Source organism: Varroa destructor, unplaced genomic scaffold (assembly GCF_002443255.2).
Source record: "Varroa destructor unplaced genomic scaffold, Vdes_3.0 BEIS01000001.1, whole genome shotgun sequence".
NCBI classification, from domain to species: domain Eukaryota; kingdom Metazoa; phylum Arthropoda; class Arachnida; order Mesostigmata; family Varroidae; genus Varroa; species Varroa destructor.
The window spans coordinates 21,327,396-21,354,855 of record NW_019211454.1 but is presented as its reverse complement, the minus strand read 5'-3'; the positions used below and the strand labels follow the sequence as shown (position 1 = coordinate 21,354,855).

General features: G+C 46.4%; 1 protein-coding gene across 6 annotated transcripts in view; it reads left to right on the top strand.

Moving 5' to 3' along the window:
• Positions 1–27,460, top strand: part of LOC111247611 (protein trachealess-like) — a 102,876-nt gene that overhangs the window by 54,552 nt on the left and 20,864 nt on the right. The window contains exon 1 of one of the 6 annotated variants that reach the window (XM_022798749.2): positions 13,036–14,625. The exons of the other annotated variants lie outside the window; for them this stretch is intronic. Within the exon in view, the coding sequence (XP_022654484.1) occupies positions 14,492–14,625 (134 nt within the window). The 5' untranslated portion in view covers positions 13,036–14,491. Of the gene's footprint in view, positions 1–13,035; positions 14,626–27,460 lie in introns of those variants that run through there. 6 annotated transcript variants of the gene reach the window in all.

Sequence of the window (27,460 nt, the reverse complement as noted above, 5' to 3'; positions counted from 1 at the left end):
TATGATACTGCGTGTGTGTCTATACGGGAACTGCTATACATCTTCTCGTGTCGTATGTACGCGCGCAAAGATATCCGTATCTAGTTGTCTGTTTTGTATGTCGTCTGTGTCGGTCGTTCGGCCGCGGTCAAGTGGCCTTCGATGTCCAATTCCACAATGAAGACGCCCTAAATTGGTCGAGGCTGGACAACAGCGAAGCAAAGTTGGCCAACAGTTAGTAGCAGAACTTGCTATTGTTGTTGTTGTAGGTGCTCCTCCAACCGCTACCGATGGCTGCTGCTGTTTCAACAGCGTTTATGGGTAAACATATAAGGATGTCATAAAGACGTCACCGGACCAGCATGTAGATAGCCTTCATCGATGATCCTGGAGGGAGTAGCTATGGGTGCTGTGCCTGCGGCTTCCGCTGTTAGCTATCAGGGAGCATATGCAATGTCCCCCTGGCTCTATAGCCCACTGGGGTATGCCCGAGCGGTGTCGATGCCTATGGCAAGGCAGGATGAAGAAGAGTCGCAAAAATACCCCAAGAGACAACACCGAATGAGAGTCAGCAAAATCGAGAAAAGCCGGGAGAATCGAAAGCGAGTGCGATAGGGACCGAACTGGCTGATCTGGTGGCTACCATCCCAATGATTCGACACCGGCAGGAGCCGCCCAGTATATGGTGCGGTCTATTGACCACCTTTGCATGTATGGTCTAGCCACACTCCAATACTCCACCCCCGTCCGCTAGTGGCGCTAACTCACTAAGCCAATTTAGAAGGCCAAAAAAATAGAGCGCGGAAAAAAGCGGCAGCAACAGCCTTGCAACCTCTTACCATTTCGTTGGTCGAATTATCGTTGTCAAGAATGTCGCTTTTTACCCGTCGGCGATGGGGGACAACGACCAGTGTTGTTTGTGGTGGGTGGCTGAATTTCATACAGACACGACAGGACGCTTACGAAACCGATGCCCTGGGCAATCCCGGGCTTTTCTTAGTTCTCTGACGCAAAATTTCTACTTAATTTCATGAATGGGGCGAAGTCGGTCAACGTGATGAGGCCCAGCCTCTGAAGCAGTTAAGTTTCTGCTTTTGCACTTGGTCAGAGCTATCTGTCTTTTGTGGGGTTTCTTGACGTGATGTATGCACTGAACAAAGAATAGCGTCAATAAGTAAATATAAACATATATACAGCATGCAAGACTAGAACATACAATAGACTTATTATGTTGTTGAAAAAATTTAACCTATGCCTCCTACATTTTCGAATTTATTTCGGTAACGAAACTGCACTACATTTAAGAAAGGTCGAAGCCTAGCAACGGAACGTCTAACCTCTTTCAAATTAAAGACCTTAATAATTATCAAGATATGATACAATCCTGAATAACACAAAAGAAATCTATTTATATAAACAAGCTGTCTAACTAAGCACTTCAGTCTTTAAACTGACGTAATTCGTCAATAGCCAAAGACAGAAGCTGAGCAAAGGGAAAATAATAGGGTCCGTCAATTCGCGTGTGTTTCATCCATTCAGTCTCCGACGTCGGCCACATACCGGATTTGGTGAAGTAGACTGATCGAGGAGTCATCAACGCGCTGACCAACTCATCGCGGCGAGACGCTTTGTTCATTCTTCACGCCCTTCTACTCTACACTAAGCTACGAAGATCACTAGTGATGGTCTTTAGTCCTCCTCTTGTCTTGGCCCTCCTTTATTCTTTCCTAGCCAGTTAACTCCTAGGCTGGCCTCGAAAGAAGATTCCTTTTCTCTTCAGGCAACTTGGTCCTCTTCACTGTGTGGCGGTGCACGGTGAGAGAAGGTGCGTCCACGAATGGTCCTGCAACCCTTTTCGTCTTTGCATTGAATCTACTTGGTCTCTTTCATCACCTTCAGATCACCATACCGGCCCCCCTAACCCCGCTCCGTTGCCGATTCTCGTTGGCGTTACCGGCCGCTGGCTGTTAGTTTCCTGCTTTCCTTCCTGTTCCTTCACTTTGTATTCTTTTTCTCTTTCCTTGTGTTCTCCTACACCTCAATTCTGTCTATCGCTCTTTCTTCTATTAAGCGTTAATCAGGCAATCACGAGTCCTCCCTCTGCCGCTTGTTGCTTTTGCGACCATACCCCCACCCTCTACGCTCTATCCTGCCCATGCAACTTTCCCCTCATAGCAGTAGAGCTACGTTATTATACTACCCCGCTCACGACCTGACTACTGACTTAGTCCTTCATCAGATGATCGTCTGCGGCATCGCATGTATGACCACCAGCGTACCATCAGCGCCATCTCTTCCCCCGCTTTCAGTCAGTGACTACTAGTACCGCCACTCAGCGAGCCAAAGTCCTCCACCTCCTCTCGTCATTTCACAGCAGTCTCCTATTATTCCCTATATAAACTACTGTCTCTTTTCGTAATGTAGCAATCCCCTCCACCCATCCCTTTTAAGGATACGGCTCTCTTCTCAGTCAGCCTCCGCCCCGGGCGCAGCTAACCAGCTACTTCCTTCCTTTCCAATCCACCCACTATTTTCTTACTATCCACACATCTGGGCGTTCGTCCTGTTTCTCTTCCTGATCATAACTCGTCCACGTGTCCTCCGGAAGAGGAAGGTACTATTAAACCCAGGTTCGGACGAAGGACTATGTTGAACGGGTCCGTGGCCGATCAGTCCGGCCAGTGTAGAAGAATCTATATACATGTACCGCAGGAACGATGGCGGCTGCACATGACGGCGTTGTCACGCTGAAGGCAGCATACTTGCTGTTGTGCACTGTTTGTTGCCGCTTGTAGTCTGGTACTAAGCGAGCGAACTGCTGCGATCGAGCGAAAGCTACGATAATCGAAAAACAGAAAGATGACTCCCCCCACGCCCCCGCGGTGTTTCATCGACGCAAACAAGTAGGTCCAAAACAATTATTAGACATCGTCCATCTCGGAGCGTACATATGGATGCACCTGTTTCTATCCCGAGTCGATACGCCTGCTTTGATTTCGGCCGTTACGGAGGAGATGGCGTGTGTGTGCGCGTGCCTGGTCGCATGATCCCAGCTACACGTCTGGCAGTAACCTTTCGTTTGCTAACGACAACATAGCCTACCTATGGCGACCTCGCCTCAGGTCACCTCCTCGTTCCTCAGTGCATCTCGAAATAAAAATGCTCTTACTCGCTTAGCAAAGCTACAGTGAGCGGATTCGAGTACGAGAAAACTCGGTGCGATAGGTGCATTGCACGACGACCTTACTGTTTGTTGTAGTTTACCCTTCTTATCTTAGCATGGCAGATGAATTAGCGTGCCCATTTTGAGTTTGTTTTCATCAGAGTGAGACGAAAATGAAAGCGTAGCGCGTATTCTTCTTAAACATTGTTGAGAATGATTGAAACCTCATATATCACAAAGGGTTCAACTGGTTGACCCTGTCAGAGGCAGGCCAACTTTCTCATTCAAGAATTGGGGTTTTGAGGGCTTGCGTCCACGTTGCATCACACAGACCTAGCCTTTGACGCCAATGAAAAAGAAACAAAATATGTTCTCATGATATTCTACTATATAATAGATTGTTTACAGAACATTTTATTTTAAACTCCCACCGATTTGCCTATTACGAGCAAACATACTGCAATGGAAAATCGTTTTTAGTGTCACCCTGTTTCAGTGCTGGTCCAACTAGCTCCTGATTTCGTACCTTGGTTCGCGCCTGTAGTTACACAACTCCATGCAAGATACGCCTTCTTTACTCATTGCCTGCTCGAAGGATCTGACTCCCCGTAGAAGGCAGTCTATTTCCGGTATAGGCAGAAACCCCACCAACGAATGAGAGGTGGGAGCCCATGGCAGGTCTTCTTCTAGACCTGTCTCTCGCGAGCGACTCTATAACATCCGGTCGGGATGACAAGTCATTTCCGGAAAATTAAAACACAATTTTTCTTGTACCCACCTATTTCAAGTTCGTTGTTACCACTCCATAGATTGGCAGATCGAAACGAAGCTGTATATACAAAGGGCGCATCACGTTTTCAGTGCTCGTGCCACGCTGAGGTACTACAATACAAATAACGGGAAATAGCTTTTTCTTTTGTCTCGCCACTGGCACTTCTTGAATTGACTGGATACTGCCATTGCCGCTGCTGCTGCTGCTGCCCTTCTGCTGTGTCGTTGACAAATCTCAGCTGGCACAACCCAAAAAAGCAAAAAAAATCAAAAAGATATATTTCAGCCAGGAAAATTGGTTAGCCGGAGATTAGTTTTACATAGGAAAACTGAGGTTCGACATCAATGATGAGGTGCAAACGAAAATCAGACATGAAGTCCTAACAACTACTAAGTGGTAATGCCATCCGCGAAAAAAACCTATTATTCTCCAAGCAATGCGTAAGCACTTAATACAATAGTAAACTAATTCTGTATGGCATGAGCACTGGCGTGCACTGTATATCGATAGCGGCCTTTTTCATTATCATCAGATTCTAGTCGGTAAAAGAGCGTAAACGTGCTGCATGCAACAACTCGGAAAGGATGAATCCATTTACACATACATACATACAAATTTTCGGGCCCCCTTTAAGCAAGCGGCCGAGTTTGAGTAAGATATGGTTATTACTTTATGGCTAGAATGATCTTGAATGTTTCGCTACCGTACCTAGTTTTTTTTCCCAGCAATCAATGTATAGAAGTCGGCGTGCACTTGCTGCACGCACCTCAACCCTTTCTAATCGATTTCATTGAGGCACGCACGTGCGTTCGTTGCCACTTGGCTCCCTGGCCGTACGCTACTACTCCATAGCTCTATTCTTAGCTGTAACTGAACACGAAGTAAGCGGTACTATGACAAGCGAAAGCTAGTGGTATATCAGCTGGTTGTGCAAAATCAAATTAGCCAAATGCGCGAGAGCCATCAGTTCATACACACAGTTGACTGGGGTGGATGCGTACCACATCTCGGGTCTGGCTAGCTGAACGCGTACCTTCACGACAACGAATCTCAGATGTCACACAATTTACATACGCGGTCACTAGTAACAACCCGCGGCTGGGTTTCGGCTTTTCTAGCCAAGCATGTTGTCAAAGATCTTCTCTACCTAACCTACAAGAAAATACGTCTGCTACGGATCTCTGCACGAGCGGTTTTCCCTTCATGCGATCAGCAAAAGGACGTGCGAGCGTCGAATCCATTTTGAATGAAATCAACAGCTCCATTTTTACCAACTACAGTATACAGACGCCTGCGCTGTATTCAGGTTTCAACACTAAGGATAACTTGGGGTGTAAGTTTTTGAAATGTAAAAAAGTTTCGAGGGCGCGTCTTGTGATTCGACGTTCCGAAAATTTCGAACAAAGGGCATAGATTGTGTACCCTGGTCGTGAATTTGATTTGGATTTGTTGCCGGCCTTTCGCATTGGACTACCTTCGTTTGTGTCACGCCTGACCAGCTCAACTGTTTCTTGACACTGACTTACTTCGACATCTTGGCCTTCCTAAAATTATTCGATAGCAGGATTGGTGAACCCAGTAGTAGACCAGAATGATAGAGGCGGCCAAAATATCGCAGCAAACGCGCTTTATAAAAAAACTCCTTTCTCGAAAGCAGGATTACAGAAAACCTAACGTTATATTTACGCCACCTAGCATACAGTTGTTGTTTGTCGACCAACTCAATACTAACAGTTCTACATTCAAGCTATTAGCTACGGGCCTGGCGTTGGTATACGTCAGTAAGAGCTACTGTATGTATTTATATGATTCTAAAGCAGATCGGTTATAGCAAACCGTTTTCTTCCCTGTTATTTTCGAGTGCAGAATGACGTAGCCTTAGAGCCTGGTAGGCAACCATCACTACCCCGCACTTTATAAAAGCCTCTCACCCTTGAGGCTTTTAAGCAGCTTTTTCTTTCCGGGGTGCTACAAGGCTGCAGGCTCACTCAGGCGAACATCACGGCGACCAGGAGACACTGATGCCAATGGTAAATTCAATTGTGATTTTTTTGCTTCTTCCCTATCTATTACAACTTGTTCGCCGAAGGAACAGGTAGTCGTTCTTTCCTTTTAAGCAGTCGCCCTCTTTTTGTGCTCTGTCGTTTTCCCCTCTTTCGTCTGAGTGGAGTCTGCGGTCGAGCTGGTAGTGGCGTCGTTGTCAGCTAAAACGAAAGTCCGCTAGCCTTGTACATTTTCGTTTTCTGACTCCCTGTGGCCATGGCATGCCGCTGTAGCTGCCTTCAAAGCATCTTTCCATCTCACCCCAGCCCCTTGGCTCGTTTGCCTAAGCAAAGGCCGTTCTGGGTGGCTTTTCCTATTCTTGCTGTCGATCGTACCGATTCCCAACCTGTAAGCTCGTATAGCACTGAACGCACAGCCGCCATCACCACCACTACGGCGCTACGAAAACGCTACTAACTCTTTACAATTCGAACACAGGCAGCTTTCTTTTTTCTTAGCCGAGGTGCGGATCGGGTGTGGATTCACCATACGAAGGAACGACGATACACACGATAAGCGTACGCCTCTTTTAAAAATTTGCATCTCCCCTCCTCTCTCTTTCGCTCGCATTTGCCGCCTCCTTCCCCCCAAAACCACCACCCCACTGCCGCCGCCTTCCTCATCACCCCTCCCTCCGCTCTGGCCCGGTGTTGCTGGTACACGACGCACATGCGTCTGCCTACGAACGAGTGAGCGTGGCCGCGGGTCGACATAGCCAGCTACAGCCGGTCAACTGACCGGCATCAGCCGGTCCCTCGATGGATGGCACTACGCTTCGGAGGAAACAGAGCGGCTATGGGCCCAGGGCTTAGTACGGAGAGTGAAGATGCAGACGAAGAGGTTGAGAATGCATGAAGAGTAGGCGATAATCGGGCCACCGGAGAAGTGAGCAGCCATTCATCCACGTGTAACATGTATGTACAAAGTGCAGAATACACAAAGAACGCTGAGAGGGCGCAGGAAGAGAGGCAGGGTGGAGGCGGGCGAGACCAGAGAGAAGCGGAAGAAAAGGCAAGTATCAGGATTCACACATCGGGACGCAGCAAACAGGGTATGATCGAAAGAAAAATAGTAGAACGTCTTACTAGAAAGATGCGAATTGGCTTTGGTACGAGAAACACGCAGGGAGAGCAGAAGCACGCAACAGCTACACCAGGAGCGTTACAGAAAGCGCCATCGCAACAGCGTCGGCAGAATTTAAGGGTTGTAAAAAAAGGCCAGGCGCACGCACACTCACACCGATCGAGCGAGAATGAACTGCGCTTCGGTCCGTGCAAGCATCGGGAATGGATTTGCCACGCTGGCGGCAAGGAACGAGGGTTAAGGTACCTCAGAAATATCTATGGATATCGATGCGTGCATGTAACTTCGTAGAGGAATTCAGGTGATTTGTGCACCCATTACTGCTACGGGTGTTGCTCACTTCTTAGCCATCGGTACGATTCAATCGGTGTGAAAGTGAAGCTATGACCTATGATGGCAAAAAAGAAATAGTTTCATTGAACAGCTTTATGGGGTGCACTTTGTTTTTTCGGCTCAATGTTCGAACAACGTGAGGCTATGCTAGTAGAGTTTATAGGTCAAGGATTGCATCGAACTCACGAATTGACTTTTGAGTAAAGCTTACTTACAGAACATTGCACCAGGTCACTGTCGCCACAAAGGCGGCAACCGTAGCGCGGGCGATTCATGATAGCAAAAAATCAGCTTTCACTGAACCCCAATACACTAACTTCGCATAGGAACACCGAAATAAGGCAGTGGTGACGCAGCCAATGTAACGTATAGTCAAATTTAGGATTTCCCGGGTTACGCAACTCATGCACAGATAATTCATTCATCTGAAACAAGCTCGAAAGAGATTCGTCCCTAGCTTAACTTAAATTGAAAGTTGAAAGTACTCTTTCGATAGTTGGTCGTAACTTTAAGAAATCCTAACTTACATGCGAATACAATCGGGATACAATTCAGAAGTTTATAGTCGAAAAAAAGCAAATTATTATCGATCTGAGACCCATATCATCAGCTCTGCTTGGTTCCTTAGAAATTACTCCCAATCGTACCGTTCGTTCGTTATAGTTTTTTTCATATCTTTCCTGAACGTAGCGATAGGTCTGACCATCTTGGTCCGATGATGATTTTAATCGTAAAGTCAACATGTTTGTATTTCTTCTTGTACGAACTTTAAAATGTTTTGCCAACCAGCATCAATAGTACTCGTAACTTATGACGTGGTCATGATTTTATTGAGTTTCACGGAGGAACTCTGCATAAGAATGGCTCTATAATGGAGTAGTCCGAAATGCTGGCTCTACCATTCAATGAAATCAAACAATAAAATGCTTCTGGATTCGACACTTTACACACAACGGTGTCGAATTGTTGAGGGGGTCATGACAAACAAAATTTCCCATAAAATCATTGCCTGATTGGACCGAACGCGTATAGCTCGCGACACGAGATATGAAAGCCGTACGATGGTTGAACAGACACACCGACGGTGGCGAACGTGCGTGCGGGTGGCTGAATGTACCAACGGGGGAATAAAGAAAATAAACAAACGTACCGATTACGATGGACTTAGCTCATTGTTGTCCAACTAGGCCGCCATTGGCGATATTTTATAGATAGCTATGTGTTTGTATGTGTGAAGGTGTGTCAAATAGCTTCATCGGCATCAAGCTATTCTGGCCGGGGAGAGAACGGTCGAATAAAAATACTCGCTCGTGATAAAAAGTCCACTGGAGATGCTCTGGTGCTATAACATCTAGTTGTCGTGTATGAGCCTAAGGGAACGAACTCCGTCGCCTGTATCTCACTACCCGTCCTAATGCTGCGACAGTAACACTACGAACCCTTTCAACCGTTTCCTTAATGCGGTTCTGTGTTACCGAATAGGTAAACTTTAGCTAAAACTGCTGTACGCATGTAAATTACTTCTGCAATTTTAACATTAACTGTGCAACTTTTTTTATCATCTTATAATGTAACTTTAGGCAATTGCACAACGTCAAAAGAATAACATGTATCAAGCCGGATGAGCACGACTATACGCACCTTGCGTTGAACGCTTACAAGTTTTGGAAAAGCCACCTAAAATATCCCCGTTTGTTGTTCCGAAAGTTATCGGTGTCTGAAAACTGAGCTTTCTATTGCGTCTTAACTCTTCTTGTCCAGTTCCTCTATTAGCCACTGATGCTGAGAGCGACTGTTCTTCGTTGCCATGCAACTCGTAAATATACTCAGGCGGCAGCAATAGAGGTTGGGCTCCCGAGTGGGTCGCCAGCCCAAAACAGTTTACAGCTTTAGGATTGCAGCAGCAGCAGCGATAAAAGTGCAGCCTGTGTGCGATTCAAGTGCTTTTGCTACGTGCGAAGGGAAAGCATTGGCGGGTTTTTGGGTTTGACCAAGTCGTGTACAGCTTAAAAAGCCGATATAATCGAAACATTGTATTCGCTTTATGAGCGCAGTCGTGGTCATTCTGGAGGTCACGAAATGATTATAGCTTCTATAGATCGACATCAGATGGCAAAAAGTCTGAGAGAGACGAGCATGGCTGCCTACTGCTCGAACAAATTTGGAAGTTTGTATTCTATCAACTTCATTTACCATATCCCATACACATGCTCTATGCAATTGTTTCTTAAATAGCCTAAGTAAAACGGATCCGATTTGAAAGTTACAACAAGAAAGCTAACAGTATTTTTTTATTTCTGTTGAAATATTTTAAGTTCACACCCAGTTTAACACACTTGCATTGCTTGTAGCAAAATCTCATATATGGTATCAGTCAATGCTATATACTTTTCTATTTAGGGTTAAAGGCGTTCAGTTCAGCAGAACTATCTGGTAATGGCTGAGTCTCGATCAGACAGAAACGCTGACAAGTAGCCCTGCCAATTGCTCGCTAAGTTACCCCATTTTTTTTGCCCAAGCCTAAATGGGGCAAGCAGGCTGAATCGATTGGTACACAACTTAATTTCCTATTGACAACAGAAGTGCGCGCTGCAGCAACCCTCCAATTTCGAAAGTTTTGATTGAACAGAAACTATTTTTCTCTTTTTAACTTCTAGCGTCCACCCGTTTCGTTGTAACTTAAATTTTTAAGTTCGTTAGCCTAGACGTCAGTACTGAATCATGCAACAATGCAGGTGTACGATCTAGAACAGGGCCCCTAGTTACCTAGCACACGCTTGACCTATATTCACTGTTCGATTTTTAAGGGCTTTTCGTAAGCGCTTAATCTGAATCGGTTGTATGACGACGCTACGAAACTTTGAACGCCTGAAAACTGCTAGAAATACTAGCAGTCGAATCACTATTACTAGGAAGATGACTATTTCTCATATGGTAGGTAGAAGATTTATCGATTAGTCGCTCAAGTCACATACGCAAGATCAGCTTTGTTTGCATCTTATTTAAGATTTATATCCTCGCGATCGCCGATTAGACATCGGGAAACAGTTGAAATCAGGATTCTGAGAAAAAAAAAATTGTGCTCCAATAGAAAATCGAGTCAAAGAGCTTTCAACCTGCGGTATCCGGAACGCCTAAACGGGAACAGGATTTATCTCATCATTGCTCCAAACGTTAATAATTTACTAAGATTCGTGCACATTATAAATGGCTGAACCGGACTACTGACGTATTTATAACTCAAACGAAAACTATTAATTTCTACATTTGTATATTATTATACTGCAATTAAATAACACACTTATTTAATGTTTGCCATTGTTAGATATGAGCGTGCTGAGATTGTGTGCAACTACGATATTGCGATGTCGCTGCGGTCTGGTTTACGTTAACGAAGACACAGTAAAGAGCGATCGGTCATCTCACCGATGGCCACGACAGGCGATCTTAGATTGCATTAAGAACATACAGACATACATTGTTTAAGCGATAATACATCCTTCTTCTTGTATAGATCATGCCGGGAAATGGGATGGAACACTTGTACAAGATGGTACCACATCTACATTATGATATTCGATGTGATCTAACTCGACAATGTGACCTGGACAACCCGGCTGGCAATCTGCAATAGGTCAACAAGTAGGACACTAGACTAACGTACAGTGTGAGAGGCAGTCCTGCACAAAGAAGAAGACGAACGAGTGGAAGGCCTTTCGCCGGATTGGGTTGGTATCGTGAGGAATCTTGCCTGCAAATGGCAAGAAACTATAGCAAAAAAAAGGCAGCGCCTGTATCGCACATCTCCGCGCCTATCGTGTGAGTTTTATCACACAGCTTCGAAGGCGACCATTCAGCTCAGATGAACGGCGATAGATCGGCAACGGATGCTGAGCGGTGTCGCCTGTACCCCCTTCCAAAACCCCTCTAACCCAGCTTTCTCCTTTTTCTTTTTTGTCCTCCTGGCCCTCGGCGATCAATTGAGCTCTGCGAATGGGAGCAGGGGATTGCGGAGCTGAACGAGGATTTAAGCTGTTATTTGCACATTAAGCGATGATCGATGGATGCTAGCTCGGCTTCCATACGTTTCCTCCTGTCCATGATGGTGACTGCCGTTGCTGCTGCTACTGCTGCTGCTGCTGCTGTTACGCAAAAGGTGTCAGCCTGCCGATGGCAACTACTGACCACGACCTTATGGTCAAATGCTTCCGAATGGTAAAACCAAAGTTCCTGAGCCATCTTATTGTTGATCGAAGAAGAACTGCAATAGAGAAAGCAATGCATCAAGTGAAATGATCCGATCGTATTTTTCGCTGATATGATAGAAGCCACCTTCGGGAAAAAAGAGCAATAGAGATTCATTCCCACACTACCCGATTATTAGATTTAGAGCATCTACGAGATACTATGCGAGACAGAGAAATTTTCAGCAATATTATACCCACTAAGCAATAATTATAGCAAAGAGAACCTGCTATTCGTTTCTATACCTAGATCATGCACGCGCCTATTTTATAAACATTTGTACAAACAGGTACAGTTCTTTTATCTTCCCCAAGCCCGTGTCAGTCTAATACTTAATATGTGCGAACGAGTATTTTCCTCAGCTACGAATATTTTGCATGGAGGCTATTAAGTAGATCTATATTAGTAAACCATTTTGTTTCAGTGAACTCGTGCGTTATCTTGCTGTTATTACCCTAGCATTACTAATCGAAAAGAGCTACAAGTCTTTTTCTCAAGCAGAGACTTGAACAATGAGGAACAAATCTGTACCGACCTGCTATTCGTCGGAGTTGTAGCTTGGCAGGTATACAGTAAGTAGTAAGCTTGCATTTCGAATCCTGATTCCGTTTGCTCTATGATCGCTCAAAACGCATCCATGAAGTGCCGTGTTGCCGACCGTCGGGTTGGTCATCCGTGACTGGCCTATGTCGCTCCGGTCTAGAGTCTAGTTTCGGCAGGACCAAGCCGATGTCCGTTGTCTAGCCGGTAGTGATGGCATCACGGCGTGACTACGTGAAATCCGAAGTCACGTCCAAGGTACGCGCAACTGACTCGCCGCTCGACCTCCGGCCCCCGTTCCTTTTTCCCGTCTGGCCTCCCCTGTCCTCCGGTTCGCCACCCCGTCCGTCCTCTATACTAGCGCAGTGTCTTTCAGCTTCGGATTGCTGTTCGACGCTCATCGCCCTACACTCGATGCTAAGGAGGGTTGGCTAGTTCGCTCTCGGCGCCACTCTGACCAGTAACTGCTGGAGGCCCCGAGAGGGAAGGCTCCCTTGCTAGCACAGCCACTACTACTCGTTTCGATGCTGGCAGCTAGCGATGGCTTCAAGGGTTGGCTAGCACCGTGCAGCCAAGACCAAATGACTCTCATGTATGAGCGGAATCAGTATCCTAGCCAAACAGTCGATCGCTTGCTTGCCCGCCCGCCCGCCCGCTCGTTTTCCCGCCGTCACCTCTACCACCATCAACAGCAGCCGCACTATCGTCCACGAGCTGCCTAGCCACTTGCCGGCGGCCGCGGCGCCAGTACCAGCAGCAGCAGCTTTCGCTGCACTCAGGCTCCGTGTACTTCTGTTTCGATCGTCCTTTCGCTCCGGCATAATAATAGTTGGGGCGGTGGTGGGGCGGAGCGCTGACGTCACAGGCCCTCTCGGAGTAGTGGCAGTCGTAGCGGCGGCTGCCAGCGGAGGCGCAGCCCGAGTGGCTCGACTCGAGTCGGCCCGGCCCTCTATTGGAAGTCTTCGCACGTGCACGGACGTGCTCAGCTCAGAGAACCAGTCTACCCGGCGAACGCGACAGCGGTGCTTGCGCTAGCTGCCCAGGAGCAGCCTCTGCCCGTATGAACGCTCGGCCAACAAACAACAGCTAGACTAGAGAAGCCCGGCAGGCCGCCAGCAACTGCCACCATAACTATATGCTGTGCTGCTGCTGTTCTGTGCAGCGCTACGACTGCTGCTGCGGCAGGAGCTGTCGTTGACTCAGTCGAGTCGAGCTAAGCAGTGAGAGGAGAAGGAAGAGGAGGAGAACGAGTGTATTTTGCATGGAAGTCATGTCGCGGGTGGACGAAACCAGCGGCGGCGTGTGCGAGTGAAGCGTGCTTCAGGGTGCGGGCGTTTGGGTAGCCGCTTTCTACAAAGCAGCAGCGTCACGGACAGGGATCGTGATCAAGGAGCCAATGACGAGCGGACGACAGCAGTGGTTGTCGTCGTCGTCGTCGTCGTCGTCGTCGTCGTCGTCGTCGTCGTCGTCGTCGTTGTCGTCGTCGTCGTCGTCGTCGTCGTCGTCGCCGTCGTCGTCGTCGTCGTCGTGCTGCGGACTGCTGTTCCTCCTCTGAACTTTCAACTTCTCAAAGCCAAGACTGGCTGTCCGCCATCGCCGCTGCTGCTTCAAGTCGACAACCAAGACCAAAAGACAAGAAACTAGGACTTAGACCGAGACTGCGAACGATCGAATCCTGGGGGGCAAGAAACTCTACTACGCGACCCGACAACTTTGCAGCATCAACGGTCCCCCATTGCAACAGCACAAGAAACAGCACCAGCAGTAGCAGAGACTGCAGCAGCTTATCCCCCCTCCCTTCCCGCGCTCGTAGTTGCTGTTGCCTGCTGAAGGGTCCGAATTAGCAACAAACAGTCGGCAGTAGTATCTTTAACGCCAGCGACCGCGGCGAAGCCGTCACGCGCTTTTGTGTGTGCGTGTGCGTGTGTGTGTGTGTGTGTGCGCGCGTGCGTGCGTGTGATTGTATGTCTGTCTGTCTATCTGTCAGTGAGTCGACTACTAACAAACTCACTGACGACTGACTGAGTTACTAAGTGAAAACGGGAAAGAAAAAGCGAGAGTGTGTTAAGCACTTTACTGCGTCTGCTGCTCCTGTTATCGTTGTTGTTGTTGTTGTTGTTGTTGTTGTTGTTGTTGTGAGTTGTAATAATGCAGACAACGAAGACGAATTAGCGTTTTATCCCTCCCTCGTTGTATTGCTCGACTGTGCGTGTCTTGTGCGTGTGTGGTGCGTCGTTGCCGTGTGCGTGCCCAGACATCGAGATCACTCCGTGACCTGCGTGCGATTCTAAAAGCAGGCCTGAAGTAAGCGAGCCAGTTAGCGAACGAACACCATGTTGACTGGGGTGCCTCACAGACAGTCGGTGGACTGCATGTCCTCCGTACCGTCTTTGGTGCCACTAGCTACATATCAGCCACAGCAGTACCAAACTCCAACGCCCAACCAGAACTGGAGCGTCCCAAACTGGTAGGTATATACGTTACTGGACATAATATTTCTCGATTACAATGGCTCCGTGAGTACTAAGTACCTTGAGCCATGATCGTCTATTGCAATCAGTGGATTTGGCACCTTTCGACGTCGCTGTCAGGTGTTGATAGCAAAAATTCTAGTCTCTCTAGTGATAATGACAAACGTTGTCATCATGACTAAATGCTTCCTCGTACATCGTGCGTAACGCGACCACGTGTGTACTGCTTGTTTAGTCAATGGTCAGGCGGCCTATGGTTAGACAACGACTATTTCTACTATAACTCACGCTAATCATTTGACGTGAATGGTCGCGTGCCGTCGCCAATGCTTTCCCGGTCGACAGCCCGCCAGTTGTATTTGCTCTGTGAGTGAGTGAGTGAGTTTGTTTACGTAGCTCAAACAAATATCACGGTGAGCACGTGAAGCAGCCGACGTGTCCCCAGCCATCACGTGGGCGGCAGCCGGCTATCGGTTTGTCGGTCGACTCCAGTGCGGGAAGAAGTGCCAACCGTTGACATTCCGAAGTCACATTGGCTGCAGAACGGAGTGGCCGGGGGTGGGGTGGAGCGGAACGGTGCAGGGTTGTCGAGTTAGGCTAAACCAAAGCATTGTAGACCGCGTGATGGGCGAGATCTTGAAGAGGACGCGACAGATCCGGAATTAATTCCCCCCTTCCCCGCGGAGCGAGGATGTGCGTCAAGTGCTTGACCAACGGCCACGTCATGTCGGTGCTCACGTGGCGTGGGTTTGGTGGCCGAGCTATGTTTTGCGCAGGGTAACGTGGAGTGTCTGGTCCAGCGCAGGCCAGTAGTCACGGAGGGGCTGATGGCTGGACGTGATACGATGATGGCTACGTGTCCGATGAGAAGGCGACGTGTGAGGACGTGAGAGCGACGCAGCTCACTCGCTCTCGCCTCAGCTAGAACCAGCCAACCCCACACACTTCGGCACGCCTTCTTGCTCTGCGTCTCGTTCGTCCCCTCCGTCCTCCGTTCCATCTGTCGGTCGGTCGGTCCTTCCGTTCGATAGTCGGCTGACTTTGTTATACTCGCAACTGTTTGTGGAAGGTGCAATGCTTCCAGAGAACACACCGTTCATAGCTATGCGTTTGGCATACAGAAGGGAAACCGCTGGTCACTAACCTACTCCGAAAAGTTCCGCAAATCGGTTCAGCTCCAGCTACGGACCCCCAGACAGCACTTACAGCGCAGCTGATACCGGCAATATGCACTATATCCAGACATGTCACTACCGTGTGTCAAATGTAACGGATAAGAGCATTGACAAAACAGAGAAAATTCATGTTTCGTTTGATGCCAACAAGGCGTCAAAACAAACATCGTCTTTGTCTCGTCTATTCAGATAAATGAGGTGACGACAATGACGTCTTCTGTGATTACATGAGTTCGAACACATAATAATAACAGTTGAGGTAGAAAATAAGGAGCCGTATATGGAAAGGGCAGTGCAAGTGAATCGGTGGATTACTCCCTTTTTTTTTGCTTCAGTTAAACATCAGTAGTATTGACGTAGATATAGTATACGCTGCTGTTGCTGCTGCTACTGTGACTCCGTTCAACAGTGCGCGTTCGTCCTTTTGTTGCGCACAGCGGGGTGCTCAGGTGCTCACTTCTCGTGGCGCAGTTTCTCGAGGATTAGCGCCCACCACTGAGGTAGTCGGCTTTATGCCCCACGCCCGTACCCCCCGCTTAACATGTAATCATATTGGTTCCCTTCGGCAATACTATATATAGTCGGCGATCATGGTGCCATTGTGATCTCGCCTGGCCCAGCGCTAAGCCGTTGCACATAGTATCACATTTATTGCGGTATGGCCGCCATCTCGGTTGCGATTGCGGTCAGTGGATACCGTTGCTTTCGTCGACAATTCGTGCCCCACAGAATCTTTTTGGGGTTCGTGAGAAACAGCTTACTACTCAACAGTGAACCAGCGTCACAAAAGTATATATGAACAATGAGGTCATAAATATCAAACACAAATACCAATACGAGCATACTGATCAAGACGAAAGTTTCCAATGCTAATTTAACAATCATCAACTGTTTGCCTTTTTTCCCCGTTATGTGACTCGTCTGCTAGCTTCTTCCAAGAGTGCTATGACGTCCTCAAAAGGCGTTGCACTCAAGAGAACTATTTAGAACTTGCCATTCTGACCATTCCCTTCATTGTGTATCCGCTGTCCGTCTGTTGGCCTTGCCTGGCAGTTGAACCCCAGCGTAAAGTGGCTAGTCTAATTATGACGCGAACTTTTCAGTTTCAGTTAGAATCTCGGCGGATAACACTCAAGACAAAAAAGGAGAATCCTTGATCCTCTAGTTACTTTAATTAACCAGACACGCATTGCTTCGTTTACGGGATATCCATTGCCCAACTACTGATCGCACATTTCACTTATCCGTCCTAACAGTGTACCAGTTTGCACTACTGATGTTTGCAGATGCAAATTCAAAAGTTCCAAAGCGTTCCTACTATAGCTGCAACGAGACGATACATTGCACTGATACACAGCGGCCTGCGCCCACCTGAATGCTCTCTACTCAGGCCCAAACGACATGTTGTTTACTTTCCTCAATGTGGGATACAACCGCAGACAGACTTGCGCTGTCGGGGTGGTCTGTTTTCATTCGGAGCCTGCGGCTATTTTCAATTACCAATGCACATTGACACTAAAGAGGTATGCGTCATGCGAGGAAGAGTAGAAAACTTTATTGAGGACTATAACAATTGACTGCCGATACCCATTGAGTATATCATAGTAAAAGCCGAACGATGGACGATGCGTGGTCTCGTAACGGTCGGGACAGCTAGAAAAAATCCGTTGTTTCTGCTTTTTTCCAGAGTTTTTTTCGTTTTAAGTTGTATAATAGTTTTTGTGTCATGATATGTGTTAACGAACATTTTTTCGCTCGAATTTACTAAACTGAAGTTAAGCCAATACGTCCGTGGAAGTAGCTACTAGGTGCTAGTTAAGTAATATTGTGGTTAATTAAGATTTTTTAATATACCAAGTATCAAGGACTCGAAACGAGTCGAGTAATATCTGTATGACGCGATCAATTCCGCACGTTCAAATAGAGCCGGGTGCACTGGTGACTAAACGCGGTCAATGATGATTCACTACAGATCTACCCTTTTGCTTATTTTCTACAATCTATAGTAACAGTTTTCCGTATCAGCGTGACTATAAAACTCGTTTCATGTTTTATTAACCAGAAGGCGATCGAAACACGTGAATATTTTGATGGTTATCAGTGATGCTGGGCTTTTCTAGGTTGCGTAAGCTTGTGCATACTCACTTCTCAGCGTACTCTCTTGAGACTGTAGAACCTCGATGACTATAAGCTTCGTCTAGCATCAATAGCTGTAAGTCTTAATACTAGTCTGCTCGTGTTAGTTTCTCCTCATCGTAAAGTTAATCCAAGTTTATTAGTTGCTCCATTGCCGGACCTAGCGTGCGGTAAATGTCTTCCTCCTTCAGTGCTCCTACTCTCAGGCACTTTTTCGATCGTTGTCTGATCATAGCTCTACGAGTGCCGCTATTACTGCTTCTTGTTAATCCTCTAATTGGCGCGCGCCAACTTCACAACACGGCCACGCACGGCAACATAACGCACCTATTTCCAGCAGGACCCGTGAACGCAGCAGTGGCCAAGCTCATTAAGAGTCTCAGGCTCGACAGACGAACCCTCGCTAAATGCTCACGTTGTTACTTCTGCTTCTTGTTCCGTTGTTGGCGTACATTGATGCCAATATGATAGCACCCCTATTAGGACAGCACTCAGCCTGGCCTTTACGTGGTGATTTAGTGATGTGTATCATTTGCATATGGCCACCCCAACTCGGGAAGCAGATTTTGTCGCGATTAGGTCGACCTCTCTCTGTAGACTGACATTTTTATTGGCAGACTATTTAGGCCAGGAAGAGTTGATTACTAGTATTATGTTGCGGGCCAGAATCGGTCATGAGGAGAATAGTTAGAGGATATCTTACAATACCGATAACGGGGATGGGGTACAATATTGAAGTTTACAAGCGATGAATGGACATCGCCAATTGAGTGTGAAGCAAATCTGTTACTGACTTGTATTACTGACAAATAACACCGTCTATAAACGTCAAGAGATAAATTGATAAATAAACCTCACGTATTTCTTAAAATTTATGTTACCACCAAGTAGTTGAGAAGGCTAATACAATCTATCATACATTTTGACTTAGATTACGTACTCTAGAAAGCATTTCAACAACGATGCGTCTTATGACGATAGGCGATGGTTGTCCAATATGTTCGGCCTGGATGAATTCCCACCAACCACATAAGCTTCCTTAGCCGTTGGTCGATAGTCTGCTTTGCTTGTCCGAAAGACTTCCGAAAAGTCCATGAGGGAAAATTGATAATCCGCAATAAGAGCTAGCTAGATTGAAAACGCTCCAAGTTCTATTCGTTTCTTAAGTTTAAGCGCAGAGACTAGCGGCTGTTATCGAGAACACTTGTTGGCTCATTATCAGTCTAGAAGATCCAACTAGCTTTTTCGTGTTTGAGGATGGCTATTGCATTGTGTAAACATATTTTTAAATGCTTGTCAGTAACACATGTGAAAACTTCATTCAAATATCTCTCTCCAATTGGATTCAGCTGACAAAAAATGACCAAATAGCATTGATCTTACCCAAATATATATATATATATATGACAAAAGTATGAACAAGGACAATCATTATGGCCCACATCTGATTGACTTTGGAGTAGTCTTAACTGAAGAAGACTGGCTTTTTTAGCGAGAAAGTTCCTACTTCTTCGATTCGGTGGGATAGAGGAGTATACACTTTTTGCGCATTGCGGTATTGACTATGGGGTGGCGCTGTGATCGGCCTAGCGCTGCTTGTCTGCTCTGGTGCGTGAGGGATAGCACAACATACCGAAAGGGAGAGACAACCCCAGGGGGAAGACATAACGCTGCAGCTCTGTATCTACCCTCTGCCCCTCGCGTATGGTACCATAGAGTTTGGCCATCCCGAAACCAGCCCGCCACTCACGTCCGCTAGAGACGTGCTTGCCTCAGCGGTCGTCCGCGGCTGCACAGCGTACACTTGTGCCGCGGACCTTTTGATGTGATTTTCGAGTCCGCTTTCGTTACGTTGAGGAATTCAGAGCGACATAGCCAGTCTAAATCCACCGCAGTTCTCACAATAACATCTTAAATAAGGACCGACTAGCTCTGAAATATGGCTTGACGCGTCAATCGTTGTTCAAGTTTCCTGCCAATTTTGATTGAGATAGCATTTTTTCGTAACGTCCATATGTAAAGGCAATTTGGGCCTTGAATCTATATTTTAACTGGGAATAAAAAACCAGTTTACATACAGTAGATAGCTTACGCCATGTCGGAAACGAAATTTCAACCAGATGGGGCCAGGTGGGATGTTCATCGTGGGCTGTTAGATGGAAATTTGGCAATCCAAGTATTGCGTTAAGCGGCACTAGCCGATGCGATTAAGAACGGCAACTCGAAAGAAACCACAATAACGACGCTTACCTAACTTAGGTCGATTCTGTCTGTAGCGAAAAAAAAAACCTGAAGGATGAAATGAAGGTTCGTCCAGTGGGATGGGTGGACGCTGTTCTAGCTACATAGAGTACGTACAGTACCGTAGGCGGAGCACGGAAGTTTTTTTCTTTACATCCCTCCATCGTTGTCGTCACCGCCATACATTTGTGCATTCCGCGATAGAGCACGAATTATGATTCTACTTCAGCTGCGACTGCTGGCACGACTTGGTGCTCGCATGTGTCTTCCCAGCCATTTTACCGACTAGAACCAGTTGGGGCGGTGGCGAACATCCAAACCCAGCCGACCGACAGACCGGCCGGCGCAAAGGCTGGCTGGCCTGCGCCCGACTTATTCGGTCGCTGCGGTGGTTCGTTTTCTGCTTCTATTCTACTCCTCATGTGTGTCACGTACCGGTCAAAGCGTCATGGTGCCCCAAGAAGAGAGATGAAGAAGACGGCCGAAGTAGAAAAAGAAATAGCGAAGCAGATCGGATTGGATGGAAAGGTAATGCTGCTGTTGTTTGGGAGGGGGTGCGGGGAGAGGAGCGAGGGGACAGTCACTATCTGGAAGCAAATGCTGGCTGCGACTGCTTCTTCTTTTCCTTTCTCGTGCGTTGGGCTTCTTCTTCGTCTGCCGCGGCCGTAGAGATCACATCTGCAGGCCTAGTCGTTTCCCCGAGTGCACGACAACCACGAAGGCAGCGCCAAGAACATTTATAGCAACACTGCCACGACCGCCTCGACGACGAGGCTTCGTGTAGCACTGCTGCTGCTGGCAGCTCTTTGTTTCCTCGAGGCACGTCGTCTTCGGGCAGGAAAAGTCAGAGGAGTGGTCATGCCAGTAGCAGCAGCGGTGCTGCCAGGGAGGAAGTTTGCCCTCAGAGCTTGCGGCAGTGCTCTCGTCAGCGTGTAGTCGTCGGCCGGTAAGGCAACAAAGCTCGTAGATGTTGGCAGCCACAACAACGAGACTGCGGAAGAAAACTGTATAGAAATACTGTGGCATCACAAAAGTGAAGAACAGTAAGGAGAAAAGATTAGGTGAAGAAGGCGCGGAAGGACGCGACAGGAAAAGCAAGGATAAAAATAGGAACACCTATAGAAGTCCTGATGCGTCGGTACTAGTTTCGGTGGAGGGGACAGCGCCTGGAACAGATCATCATAGTGGTACTGTTATGCCGTGATGGTATCATCGGTAGCGGAAGCGTCGCTGTACTGCTACAGCCTGAACTTAGCATGCTTTCTCGGGTTAACGTAAGCGGCACCTCTTATTTTTGCCACTACCGGCAACCAAACGGAACTGGCTCCCCCTTTTACTGCTGCTTTTACCCTTAATGTTAGTACCCTCACGATTGTTTTTCTACATTGTACGTTGCGCAAATGTTAGCTCGTCTTGCTCGATCGGCGGGGGCCAAAAGGAAAAAAGGCAAAGAGTGTGCAGTTGCTTTACTAGTTCCACCACCACTATTCTCTCGTTACCTGACCGTCTACTGTTTCTGTTTCCTAGCTCGTTTGGACCTGTCCGGACTTTTATCTACCTTCTTCTCCTAAAAGAAACTCTTCGTCGAACGAAGTGTGTCTCTAGGTCCTTTTCCCTTTGGATCCTTCGACGCACGTCTGCTCTCAACTCACGTGATAGCTCTGGTCGGTGCCTGCCGCTAGTATGAATGAGTTATGCCAGCCCCGCCCAACTAACTATAATGGTGGATAAAATGCATATATGACGTCATTTGAACGTTTCAAGCCACCCTTACCATTTTAAATCGATTCTACACAAGTTGTTCTATCACAGAGTTACGTGTAGAAACTGTTATGCTCGTTCTATGATGAAACTCGTAACCCTGAAACAAACCCATTCCATCTATCTACGAGCGCGTGCTGGTGCATGTCGAGCATTCATTTATGAATCAACGCAAACCTTATGAAAAAAAATATATTTTTAATATAAAACGGAACCGGCAGAGGATGAGATCCATACTGTTTGAAGTCACCATATTTTAGGGTCCAGTTTATTATACTGAACATTTTTTGGTGCAGAGTGTTAATACAGACCTTATTTTATATATCAAAGCCCCAATCTTCTTCTTGTCAAAACTTAGATACGATCCCCATGTTCAGTACAAAAATAATGATGAGTACATGACCATAGGGAGAAGTCCGTTGAAGTCGCAGTCTGCGGATGGGGGTGTGCTCAGGACTCTCTGAAAAAGTACTAGCCTAACCATAATGGTGGCTTTCAGAGATCAGGCTGTAGCTAAGCAATTAAGTCTGTTACTGCTGCTGCTGAGCATTTGTTGATGTTGTTGGTCTGTTGGGCACTGGGCGGCTGACTGCACCCGCTGTATGAGGCAGCGTTGGCTACGACCATTCGAGGCCGAGATAGGCCAAACGCATTCACTGTAATCGCTGTAGGAGCGGCGGCGGCGGCAGCAGGCCATAGCCGGTGAAGATCAGCCCGAAGCGCTCTAACGTCCACTGATCACTAATTGCTCGACTCGACAATTCCCATGCCCGAGCGACAAATCTGCTATGCGACCAAAGCTTCGCAGGACGCATATAAATGCTGTCATGATAACAGAAGCGCTGAATGTCGAAGTCTCGTAGTATAATCATCCAGTCCAACTGTCGTATCCGTGGCTGGGTATTACCAAGCACTGTAGATGATGAACGCGAATAGAGAATGCCATGAAGTTAAACTAACAAACAGTACATAATAACGTGTAACTGTGATAGAATACCAATGATATTGTTTATACTTACAAATGGGACGCGGTGTTAAAGGGTGCGTTGAGAACGAGTGGTGAAAAAAGACACTGCCCCCTATGAGGAAGCCTTCAAAAGTCAGCAGCATATGATCCTATACAAAAAAATCGAAAACAGTTGGATGCGCGGACATATTTATCACTGTTGTTGCGGTTCAATGACATCTGCATTGCCCATCTGTCCACTGTTAACGGTTGGTATGTAAAACGTATAACGGTTCTTTCTGGTGGTGCACAAAAATCGTAGAACGCGCCAATTAAAGATTACTGAAAGGCTAAGCAGCTGGTACATCACAGCGTACCTAGCAACAGCAAGCAACGGCAAGAGAAACTGACCCCCATCTACACAATGTATGTGCAGGCATACACATCATAGTTCACGCCGTTCAAGTGAGATGGACGCGTCCTGCAACGGTATCTGGACTTCTATTTTGTGGTGGCACTCTCATGAAGGTAACGCAGAATCAGCGAGCGTTGCCAATCATTGACTCTGGCTCATATGATCTTGCAATGAAATCGGGTATATATAACAGATGGAAAAGCAAGCCTCTGCGTACGTCTCGGAACGCCTACAGTTATTTGTATCCATTTGCTTCATCGAAGACAGTCCAAAACATGATGCTATCGTGGCCGGATTATTTATTGCTTCTGTTGTATACTTGGAAAACAAAAAAAAGGTCGGGATGACACATCAGTTATAGTCAATAGGTTGTTACATGTGAGCGACCGGGAATTAGCTGATGATTAACGAGTGATATTTAAAATAAACGAAATCTACATCTATAAAACATCTGTGTTTTATTCTATTATTATAAACTTGTCAGGGTAATGTTCACCTATGTCTGTGGACTTTAACTATGGTTGCTGCTGTTCATTGTGAAGGCCAATTGTGATGAAACTGTGATGTTAACATTGTTCGAGTGGGTGGGGTGGCAAGCCGCCTCACTAGCTGGCCGGCTGGTCACTAGCGTCAGATGCGCACGATACGCGTTGGCCAGTGACGCGCGAAGTCATCGGTTAGCGTCGACTGACGGACTACGAGATGAGGGCAGCTCTCCACTGAATAGATTCGCGCGCGCGCAAACACACACGCGCTCACATAGAGATTCCCTAGCTCCCCATCCGCGCGTGTACCTATCGGCCATGGTGCGGATCCGATGAACCCGTAGGAGAGATGCGTGAAGAAGCCTACGAGATCGCTGAAGCATGTCACTGGCTACAGATATGGAGCCCGATTGAAAGACTATAATATACAGTTGCCCTAGGGAGCCCTCTTTTCGTGTACATGTACTGTGCGCTCAAAGGTTGCCTTCAGTGTCCTGATCATTGAATGACCATTAAGGTTTTCTACAGGACCAAGCTGAAGTTCCGTTGAGTTGTCACGAGGTTCTCGTTTCTGGCCTATTCTATATGCAGCTACTATGTGTAACCATGACAAAGGTCATATGATAGGAATTACCGTACAGGATTCCGGTCAGTGGACGCATGGTGAGCCCAATAATAATCATGGAATAATTCAATTAATTTCGAAATAAGACGTTACAGAACAAACGTAAGTAAATGCAGTACACCGTTCTTACACAGCGGCAGAATGCTATGATTGATAATTGCTCCGAAACAATCTATTTTTATATTATTAAGAGTATTTTTGCTTCCTACAACGCTAACTTTCACGTATATTTTAACAACCGAACAGGAGGCTTATAGGACAATGTAATACAAAGAACTTTGCGCAGCTAAAAAATGGCGATGAAGTACGTTCCGTTATGCATTCATTCACTCAGTCAACCGCTTGCTGATCCTATTTATTGACCGACATCATCAACGGCGTCGACAGCTGGTAAAAAACGTGCGGTTGCTTTCTGGACCACCAGATACCAACGTCAGGATATTATAAAATAATGAATATGAAGTCTTAGATTATAGGCTACGATACTAGTCCCTTGCCATTGACTTGTCATTAGGCTAAACAAATTATGTTTATGGCATTCGCTGGGTAAAATGTACTATAGCAGACGTATACTTTTGAAAAGCTATAACAAATGGCCACCAAAGATTTTGAGAAGTCGAGCTTGTTTTAAAGCTTTTTCTTTTATCAGATCAATGAGAGCTTCATACAGTTCGTGCGCACGTCCTACATAGACAAATTCGAATAAATAACGAAAAACATAATTTTTCTCCATCGGCCGAACAAAGCGTATCACGGTTGTTTTTTATTGCCCAGTGTTGATATCATTGTTATTGTCGTTGCGACTCATTATTTGGTAAATAACTGCTCAGGCGAGTGCTAACCGAACACCTCTTAACGCCTCACTCTACCCATCAGCATTGCGCACCACTCGCTAAGTGCATCCCTCGTCCTCCGCCCCTCATTTCACCTCTCCTCATAAAGTCACTTCCCGTTAGGCGGGAAGCGTGTGCTGCCTGTACTAAATAGCACCGTCCGCCTGGTCATGGCCGTGTCGTACTTCTCCCGTCTTAAGGTGACCGTCGTCTTCTTATTTTCCATACAGAGGACTCTGCGTGCGCCCGTACAACAAAGCTACGCTGCGTTGCATAACACCGGCGACCGCTAAAGTCACTATGTGGATCAATTGCCCAGTCGCCTGTCTGTGTCTCTGCCTTCCTGCTTGCCGCGAGCCCGTCAGTCGGCCACCGGTGCCGTTTGACTGAAGGCTACGAAGGGTAAGACAACCGCTCATGCGTGACCTACCGGTTGTAAACGTGTCAAGATCTCTCCACTAAAGAGAGGTATCGATGTGCGGATCTATGTATAATACCAGATCGAACGAACAGAAAGAGATCGCCCGTTTGCCTTTTGCCCGACTTGCTAGCCCACTTATCTAAAAGCAAAACAGTGTACATTGGCCCAGCTGCTCCAATAGAATACTCAATCTAGCCTGTGAAGAACATTGTCGACATTTAACCGACTGCGCGGTCTATCAAGCTATCGACCTATTCAACATGCTCATTCACCGAAAATAATGGTATCGGCAAAGAACGAGGATGCCTACTAGCTTGACGTGCGTACGTGTACGCCGCTTAAATCCAAGGTTTTTTCCACTGATCACTAGCGTCTTCACGAATGCACCCTTTCGAAATTAGTACTACTCGAAAGGAGGCCATAACCGTCTTCCAAGGAAGATGCGGATCAGTTCGGTAAAAATAGCGTTTCATCATTAAACATTGAGCGATTATTAGCTATCGTCCACATGTTCATCGAGAGTGAATTATCACCGAAACTACAAAGTCGACGGCCGAAAAAAAAACGAGAAGTGTTTATATAAGTCAAACCGAAAAAGCCTTAAAAAATTTAGATTTAAAAAGCTAAACAATTAATCAAGATAGCGCAAAGTGATACTTTTATAAGTGCACAGAAAATAACGGCCACTTTCGAGACAAAAGTATCCATTGTCCATTGAGGTGTCTAGATAAGTTTCAGTAGTTGGTATTTTGAAACTTTTTCTTGGGTTCTTGCGTTTTTAAGTTCAAACCAGCAACCAGTCCGATCTTTAATTTTTCTGGTATATTTGAGTGGCTGGCCCATGGTAGAGTGATACTTCGATGAGCCCATCTTCCACTATCGCCAGACACACACACCCCGAATGTTAAAATGTTATTTTTGTAGTGAAGAACAGAGATTTTGCAAACGGTTTAGTTCTCAAACTGAAGCACCTATCGAATTGTCACGAATAATATTTTTAACGCACGGATAAATTAATTTTATAGCCCCTCCTTCTCCGCTCTGTGACTTACGATTTTTAAAAATTATCAGTATCAGTGGATTAGTTTATAGGCATTTATGTCTGACACTGTAGATGTGCCCTTTGGTCAGAAAAGTTTTTCATCATCAGTAATCAATAATTAAAGTAAGTATAACAAATCAACCCTAAAGACACAAATGCCTGTGTCTCTAGTCGATGGTAGTCCGTTCTCACATGATATCTCAAGCGATAGCCCGACAAACAGAAAAGAAAAAGTGTACTTTTTTTAGCTTCCTAGATACATATGTTTTTGATAACTTACTAGCTACATATGAGGTTCTACAGTGCAGAACAGTTATCGGAGAGTGATTGAAGTAAATTTACACGATCACGTCAAGCTCCTCCATCGATCGACAAACGACTGCCAGTGGTCTAGCTAAGAGGACGACATTGATAAGACTATGCATCCAACCTTAGGAGCAGGGCCAAAGTCTCACAAATACAAACTAACTTAAATTCACGCACGTCAAACGCATTCAGTGTTGGATCGATATCCGCGTGCATGGACCTTTTTCGTACTGCATGCAAGGCTTAAGTATTTGGCAAGCGCACGAATGACTTTTTCTTAGCCTGTAACGCATAAAAAAGTGGTATCATTACTTTCGGTTCTTATGTGTAGCAGTGACATATGTGCTACATGTGCCATCAAGGTATTTTTAATAGAACTTACATAGGGTCTGTAACTTGTTAGGCTTTCCTCGTGCGCTCACTCTACACAATATAACTATATATA